Raw genomic sequence first — 8981 nt, forward strand, 5'->3', positions numbered from 1 at the left:
AACCTAGCCTTTCCCTCTCTGTCACCCCCTCCCTTCTCAATTTCTTTCTGTCCTATCCAATAATAATAATAACTAGGGAAAAAATGGCTACTAGGAGCAATAGATTACTAATGCTGGCACCGAGCCCCAGAGATAACCTTTAAGGCAATACAATAAACAAATAATAAAATAAAATGCCAGTACAAGAAAATTCAGCAAGAATTATATAGTAGTAGGAAACTCTAGTTCTTTTTTTTTTTTTTACTTTTTTAAATTTTTTATTTATAAAAAGGAAACATTCACTAGGAAACTCTAGTTCTTATGCATTTGTGTGATGATAGCAGTAATGTTATTTGACTATGAATGCCTGTGATCAGAGCATCAAGAACATGTGCTATTTTGAAAATTCCCCTTAAATATTACTTATAGACATCTGCACAACACAAATAATTTTATTTACATATTAGAACTGTTGGAGCAGAATGAGTTTTTTGAGCAAAATATAGTGAAGTTCTTGAACTCAGATTTGAGTTTAAAACAACTGTATTCAAACTCACAGTGTTCCACTTATAGACCTTTGCATGTAGTTCACTTCTTTCTGCCCTGAAGTAAAATACTATCTGTATTTGCATTAATTTCACATTATTTTGATGGTTTTTTAACATGATTTTGTATGCCCCCTGGCATTTCACTGTTAATCTAAGTTTACATTTCTTTCCCTCTCAATCTCATTTTCTCTCTTTATGTTGTCGAGTATAACTTCGAGGTATAGGGGTTTCCTTCCCAAGGTCCACAACAATTACTTCCTGAGAAAATGTCACTCCTTTTAAAGGCCGTTTGTGGTCTTCAACAACTGAAGGAAGTCTACTAACAGGTATAGGTGCTTCTTGCAAACCACCATCCTACAAGAAAATGAGACAAATAATATAAACAATTTATAAATACAATATGTACTGCTATTTAATTTTTTAAATTATTTTTCTTGTCAGAGAGATAGCTCAATGTGTTAAGAGTATAGAACTGGCATATCTGAATTCCTAGAGGTCCTAGATTCAATCCTCAGCACCACCATATGCTAGAGTTGAACAGCACTCTGATCTCTCTCCCTCTCTCGAATATATGTATGTATGTATGTATTCCAACCCTCCCCATAAAAATTAAAATAAGTCTTTTTCTTTCTTTCTTTTTTTTGGCTTCTAGAATTATCACTGGGACTTGGTGCCTGCACTATGAATCCACCACTTCTGGCTGCAATTCCACCACCCTCTCCCCTTTTTTTTTCTTCTTTCCATTTGGTAGGACAGAGAGAAATTCAGAGGGGAGGGGAGCTAAAGAGGGAGAGAAAAAGACACATGTAAACCTGCTTCACCACTTGTGAAGCTTCCCCCTGCAGACGGGTATTAGGGGCTGAACCCAAGTCCTTGCAGATATTCTTGTGCTTAGTACTATGTGCGCTTAACCAGGTGTGCCACCGTCCAGCCCCAAAATAGATCTTTAAATATATTTTTGTAGGGGCCGGGCAGTAGTGCACCAGGTTAAGTAACACAAGGACTGGTTCAAGGATTCCGGTTCAAGCCCCCGGCTCCCCACCTGCGGGGGGTGAGGGGGGTTTGCTTCACAAGCGATGAAGTAGGGCTGCAGGTGTCTTTTTCTCTCCTCTCTTGTCTTCCCCTCCTCTCTCAACTTCTCTCTGTCCTATCCAACAACAGCAATAAAAACAAGGGCAGGAGTCAGAAGTCGGGCGGTAGTGCAGCGGGTTAAGGGCACGTGGCACAAAGCACAAGGACAAGCATAAGGCTCGGGATTCAAGCCCCAGCTCCCCACCTGCTGGGCAGTTGCTTCACAAGCGGTGAAGCAGATCTGCAGGTGGCTATCTTTTTCTCCCCCTCTCTGTCTTCCCCTCCTCTCTCCATTTCTCTCTGTCCTATCGAACAATGATGACATCAATAACAATAATAATTACAACAATAAAACAACAAGGACAACAAAAAGGGAATAAAGAAAGAAAGAAAAAAAAAGCAAGGGCAACAAAATGGAAAAATTGGCCTCCAGGAGCAGTGGATTTGTAGTGCAGGCATCGGTGATAACCTTGAAGGCAAATATATATGTTAGGAACCAAACAAAACCATCCAAAAAGATGTTTGCATACCTATGTTCATAATAGTCAAAACCTGGAAGCAACCCAGATGTCCAACAACAGATGAGTGGCTGAGTAGGTTGTGGTCTATATACACAATGGAATACTACTCAGCTATTAAAAATGATGAACCCATCTTCTTCACCTCATCTTGGATGAAGCCTGAACAAATCATGTTAAGTGAGATAAGCTAGAAAAAGAAGAATGATTATGGGAAAGATCTCTCTCACAGATAGAAGTTGAGAAATAAGAACTTGGACTGGGTTTGGTGTATTGTATGTAAGTAAAGGACTCTGGTGGGGGGGTTTCCAGGTCCTGGTGCATGATGGTGGAGGACCACCTAGGTGGGGGGTTTAGAGTGTTTTTCAGAAAACTGAGAAATTTTACACATGTACCAACGATTATATTTATTGTTTATTGTAAACCATTAAATAATAGGGGCCAGGTTGTGGAATACTTGATTGAGCGCACATATTACAATGTGCAATGTGTTTCGTTATTCAATATCATTTTAATATTTATTAAAACTAATATATATATGTTATATGCACATTGTTAGCAAGAAACAGAAAAGTATTCCTAAATGATATCGGAAAGCAATTATAGCCAATCAGAATTTCATTTTCAAACTTCTATGGTTATAAAATCATATAGTGACATGTAGCATTTGATGACATGTCTTATACTATGAAGTAGCCAAACCCAAGAAATACCTGGCTATCCTTATGTAAAATGTGGTAGAAAACCATTTTTTTACTGGTTGGGGAAATAGTATAATGGTTATGCAAAAGACTACCATGCCTGAGGCTCTAAGGTCCCAAGTTCAATTCCCAGCACCATCATAAGTCAGAGCTGAGCAGTGCATGGGATTATATGGTAGGAGTGGCTGTGAGTTCATCTCATGGAGTCCCAAACATATTGTTCAAGAAGGCTCTTGAAATTTCTGTGTTGCTGTAAAAGAAGCCTGGAATTAGAGCAGAGACACAGGATCTAGTCCTGACGTTGGTCATGGTGGAGAAGAAACCTTAAACAATTCACTTACTTTTCTCGTTTTGAACATGAGAGACTTGGATTCCTTGACGATTTCTAAGGCCCTAATGCCCTGGAATTCTGAGAAGTCTAAATGAAGAGGAATCATTTAGAAAAACACAAGTGTGGGGCCCCGGGCGGTGGTGCAGCAGGTTAAGCACACATAGTGCCAAGTGCAAGGACCCACTCGAGGATCCCGGCTCAAGACGCTGCCTCTCCACTTTCAGGGGGGTCGCTTCGCAAGTGGCAAAGCAGATCTGCAGGTGTCTATCTTTCTCTCCCCCTCTCTGTCCTCCTCTCCTCTCTCAATTTCTGTCCTATCCAACCGCAACAATAATAGCAAAACAACAATGGATTCATAGTGCAGATACCGAGTCCCAGGGACAACTCTGGAGGCAAAAAAAAAAGTAAAAGAAAATCAAATGTAAGGAGGAAGAATAAGCAAGTACCAAAGTTTAATATATGTAACTGGTTTAATAACATGAACTGATAAACTAAGAAGAATAGTTTAAATGGTTGAAACATAGCACTCCTTCCAGGTACAAGCTAAGTTAGTGACAGGCAAAACTATCCTTTATTATATCTCATCAAGCAATTTACCTCCATTTCAAGCAAACAAATTCTAAACTAACCCTCAACAGTAGAAAAAAAGACCCCTTACCTCTTGGCCTTTTTCTTTAGCATTTTCAGGCTCTTGTTTCTCTTTCAGTGTGTCTTCTTCTTTGTGATCCTTTATGTCTTCATTGTTTTCTAAAGATGTAGCTATGTCTACTTTACTTCTTCTCTGGACAAGAATGCCATGCCTTATAGGCATGTTCAAGTCTATGATTTTTGTTAGGAGGGTTCTAGAAAATTAATCAGGGTTTTTTTTTTGATTAACACAAATTTTAAAATTTTTATGGAGAGAAAAATTGAGTAGGAATACACACACACACACACACACACACACACACATAGAGAGAGAGAGGGGGGAAGGACCTGCAGCCTTACTTCACCACTTGTGAAGCTTCCCCCCTGCAGGTGGGGACCAGGGGCTTGAACCTGGGTCTGTGCACTGTAATGTGTGCGTTTAACCAGGTGTGCCACCTTCTGCCCCCCCATTAATACATCTTAGGTGCCATTACTATTTGCAAAAAAATGGTTTTCTTTTAAAAATACTGATTTCTAATGATATATACATATGCTCACATATGTGTATACACACACACATACACATATATATGAAGAGAGAGAGAGAGCACAAGAGACTACAGCAGAGTCGGGCGGTAGCACAGCGGTTAAGCGCAGGTGGCGCAAAGCACAAGGACCAGCATAAGGATCCTGGTTCAAACCCCGGCTCCCCACCTGCAGGGGAGTCGCTTCACAGGCGGTGGAGCAGGTCTGCAGGTGTCTATCTTTCTCTCCCTCTCTGTATCTCCCCCTCCTCTCTCCATTTCTATCTGTCCTATCCAACAACAACATCAATAACAACAACAATAATAACTACAATGATAAGCAAGGGCAACAGAAAGGGAAAATGAATAAATATTTTTTAAAAATTAAAAAAAAAAAAGACTAGAGCACTGGCCTATGGTGGTATTGGAAATTGAACTTTGGACCTTCCTTAGAGCCTCAGGTGTGAAAGTCGTTTGCATAACCATTATTCTGTCTCGCCAGCCAGCACAAATGGTTTTGTATCACATTTCACAATGCAGACTTACTTTTCCTGGTTTTCTGAATTGTTCTTCTCTACATTAGCAGATGAACTATCTTCACCCCCATTAACATCCATACAAGGAACTTTTTCCATCTCTTCATCTTTCTTGGCTTGAAAACTGGAAACAAACAAATTTTTTTCAGAAAAGAATGGTATTGGTTTTAAGGATGGAACTTCATTTTTAAATAGAAAATTAGTACTTCTATGCTTTTGGCCCTAGGTTCAATCCCTGGAACCATACAAAGTGGCAGAACAGTGTTCTTGTTTCCTTCACTTTCTCCCAATTAAAAATAAAACAAAACTTACCAAAATAAATAAATAAATAAGAAAGAAAATTAGCACTTCTAAAGCCCTAATTGTTTTGTATTATTTATAAAGACTACTTCTAGTGATTTGAAACCTGATCCCAAGTTAGCAGGATGAAGTTATACCATTTATATAAAAAAACCACCAATAAAAGGAAGATGCAAATGAAGCAAATAAGGAGGATGATGAAGAAAGTGGTTGCTGTGGTTTCAAAGCTCATAGGGCTAGCTAGAAGACTCATCCACTCTCCCAATCACAGATTGTCCAAATATTTTTTCCAGTTCAGTTTGTAGTTCTCTTGTTCTTTGGTTTTTCTAGAAACAGAAGCATAAAAGGCTGTTTTTTATTGTTGTTCTTTTGATGAGATTTATTAGAGATGCTTTGCTTGTTTGGGTAGAGTTGACTCACACTGGCAACTTCTTTCCATAAATGTGGTGGGGGCTGTGGGGGCTTGAGGGGAGACTGAGCTGGATCACAGTGATCACTCAGCCCATTTCCTCTTACCCCCCCCAAAAAAAACCTGTCAGAATCAGGAGAGAGGAGTTGAAGGAGCTGGAGGTGAGCACAGTTCCCATTCTTTTCTCTTCAGTGACATCATAGAAGCACAGAACTATTAAGTTGGACAAAGATACCACCTAACCCATTGATCACCTGGAGGCAGGAAAACCAAAGAACTCCTTTTAGAGAGGGGGGAAATTATATGGCATCATCTTGGCCACTTTTTTTGACAAGGATGCTTTTCCTAGTCACCAAACAAGTATCATCTCTTCTCTCTCTCTCCCCCCCTCTCACCAGGGTTATAGCTAGGATTCAGTGTCTGCACAATTCTGTCACTCCTGGTGGCCATTTTCTCCTTTTCTTTCTTCCAGATAAAGGATGAGAGACAGAGTGAGATAAAGAGAGAGAAAGAAGTAGAGACACCTTAACACCATTCCACTGCTCATAAAGCTTCCCCCCTGCAAGTGCTTCCATGTAGTAGCCCAGGGCTCAAACCCAGATCCTCAAGCGCAGGTCCTTGCTCATAGTACTCTATTGCATGAGCTACCTACTTCATCCTCATAAGTTTTTCATTTTTTAAAAAGATTTGGGAAAATGTCCCTATAATATCTGTAATAGCAAGCACCTGCAAACTAACTAGGTATCTCTAGTATGAGAAACAAAAATAAATGTACTTTATTTGTATAATGACATTACATAGATAGCAGTGCTCAGACTTTTAAAAAATTTATGGGGGTCAGGTGGTAGTGCAGCAGGTTAAGTGCACATGGCACAAAGTGCAAGGACCAGCCTAAGGATCTCAGTTCGAGCCCCTGGCTCCTCACCTGCAGAGGAGTCGCTTCACAGGCAGTGAAGCGGGTCTGCAGGTGTGTATCTTTCTCTCTTCCTCTCTGTCTTCCCCTCCTCTCTCCATTTCTGTGTCCTGTCCAACGACGACAAGCGACATCAACAGCAACAATAATAACCACATCAAGGCTATAACAACAATGGCAACAAAAGGGGGGAAAATGGCCTCCAGGAGCAGTGGATTCATGGTGCAGGCACTGAGCCCCAGCAATAACCCTGGAGGCCAAAATAAATTATTATCTTTATTTATTTATTGGACAGAGACAGCCAGAAATTGAGAGGAAGGGGTGATAGAGAGTGTGAGTCAGAGACACCTGGAGCACTGCTTTACCATTTGTGGAGCTTTCCCCCCTGCAGGTGGGGGCTGGGGGCTTGAACCAGGTCCCTTGCACTTTGTAACATGTGCACTGAACCAGGTGTGCCACCACCATCCACTCATCCCCTTTTTTTTATTGCCACCAGGGTTATTGCTAGGGCTTGGTGCTGGCACTAGGAATCCATTGCTCCTGGCAGTCATCTATCTTCCTTCCCTCATTCCTCCCTCCATCCCTCCTTTCCTTCTTTCCTTCCTTCTTTCTTTCCTTCCTTCCATTCTTCCATACTTGATAGGACAGAGAACTTGGTAGCAGGTTAGATGGGCATTGGACTTGCCCCAGTGATAGCTTCTCTGCTTTCCTTACCAGCTGTGCCACAGATGTTATTGTCCTCAGGATTTTTGTTCATTCAGCAGCCACTGGGTCCAATATTTGACAAATAGGCAACGGGTCTGTGCCATGGCCCAAGTTTTTGGGTCAGCACTCCCCAGCTTATGCCTTTAAGTTCATCCACAAGCAGTCTAAATGGCTTGTTGATAAAACAGCCTTTCTTCCAGTGTCCTTTTTTCTTTGCAGTAACATCACTGATCTTTCTCTACCCTTAGCCCCATCTTTCTGACTTTTCTTTTCCCTCTGGGCACTGCCCCAACTTTTTCTTTTTTTTCTTTTTAAAGTCTAATGTCAAAACATTCACCAACTTCTTAAAAAAAAAAACTTCTGAACAATTTCTCTGCTTTTCTTTAAATCTTTCTGTCTTCTGCAACTTTTTTTTTTTTAAATATCTGGGGCAGATTTGAGCAACAAAAGGCCAAATTTAGTGCCATTTTATTTACCTCAGAGAGATTTGTGGGCCATTTACTGCCCCTTGGAGACCCCCTAAGAGAACCTGGCAGTATGATTGAAGGGGTATCACTGCTGTACTTGTACATTTGTAACCAGTAAGACATACACAAAACCAAATTAGGAGTTTACCAAAATTGCCAATCTAATAACCAGAATTGGCCTATACATCTCTATATAATTTTAGAAGGTCTTTTTAACAAACAGATATACCAGTATAGTATATAAAGTCAATACCCAATATGTTGACATGATAATATGATTACCATTACCATTTTTTTGGCATTATTTTAAACTTCTTAGACAGTTTAAGCACACTATTATAACTTAGTTTATTAAGATCTTTACTCATCACAAGGTTATCATGAGTAAGCATAGATATAAAACTCTTAATAGATTTTACCCCTTAGAACTCTAATATGGAAACTATTAAGGCTAAAATAAACCTCATAACTTAAATATTCAAAATAATAATTTTGTTAAATCAGGATTTGCCAAAACAAATCTTCTATCAGACCAAAAAACGCCATTTGCCAAGAATAAATCTCTGACAGCATCTTAAACAAACTAGATAATTTTAAAAAGCAGAAAGATATAAAGAGGAAAACCAGAGCAAAAGCCTCAGGCTAGAAAATCATTAATATAACCACTGTGTTATTTTTCACTCACCTAAGCCAGTTCTACTTCTTTAGCTGAGAAGGTATTTTAAAACTTTTACATGTCAATAACCTTTTCTGCCATTTTTTACACAGGAGATAGAGACACATCTTCAGTGTGTGATACCTAACTTGAGAGGCTCTGTTTGAATTTTAAAGAGCATAAATTTAAAAGTTATCTTTTTAACCTCCTGTAGCAATTCCCATAACCAGGATCTCTAAACCAAATTCAGTTTAACTAATTTTTTAAAACTTTAAACAAACTCTAATTACTTAGAGAGTTAACACATACTAACAAATTTGCTGTGGAAATACATAGATAATTTGCATATCAATTTGGAGAAGATGAATTGTCACATTAAATACTTAAGACTTTAAATCTTTAGCTGCCTTCGCAAATTAATTTTTACCTTTATATTACCACATAAGAGGGAGTCGGGCTGTAGCGCAGCGGGTTAAGCACAGGTGGCGCAAAGCACAAGGACCGGCATAAGGATCCCAGTTCAAACCCGGCTCCCCACCTGCAGGGGAGTCGCTTCACAGGCGGTGAAGCAGGTCTGCAGGTGTCTATCTTTCTCTCCTCCTCTCTGTCTTCCCCTCCTCTCTCCATTTCTCTGTGTCCTATCCAACAATGACGACAACAACAATAATAACTACAACAATAAAACAACAAGGGCAAC

General features: G+C 39.7%; 1 protein-coding gene across 1 annotated transcript; it reads right to left on the reverse strand.

Annotated features, from left to right (window-relative positions):
* Positions 1–413: 413 nt before the first annotated feature.
* Positions 414–5680, reverse strand: C3H2orf74 (chromosome 3 C2orf74 homolog). Its single transcript, XM_007539637.2, has 5 exons — positions 5556–5680; positions 5273–5461; positions 4846–4959; positions 3807–3990; positions 414–881 (listed from the first exon to the last, which is right to left on the reverse strand). Exons 2-5 carry the CDS (start codon positions 5386–5388, stop codon positions 708–710), a joined length of 588 nt encoding a protein of 195 aa, XP_007539699.1. The 5' UTR covers positions 5389–5461; positions 5556–5680; the 3' UTR covers positions 414–707.
* Between the last annotated feature and the right edge of the window lie 3301 nt (positions 5681–8981).

Source organism: Erinaceus europaeus, chromosome 3 (assembly GCF_950295315.1).
Source record: "Erinaceus europaeus chromosome 3, mEriEur2.1, whole genome shotgun sequence".
NCBI lineage: Eukaryota > Metazoa > Chordata > Mammalia > Eulipotyphla > Erinaceidae > Erinaceus > Erinaceus europaeus.

Bases quoted from the DNA above. Each gene is read 5' to 3' on its own strand.
- C3H2orf74 (XM_007539637.2), bottom strand. From the start codon at position 5,388: ATGAGTCTTCTAGCTAGCCCTATGAGCTTTGAAACCACAGCAACCACT. The intron at 4,960-5,272 runs GTATAACTTCAT...GTTTGTTTCCAG, and splicing joins GTGGTTTTTTTATATAAATG to TTTTCAAGCCAAGAAAGATG. The intron at 3,991-4,845 runs GTAAGTCTGCAT...TTAATTTTCTAG, and splicing joins AATTCAGAAAACCAGGAAAA to AACCCTCCTAACAAAAATCA.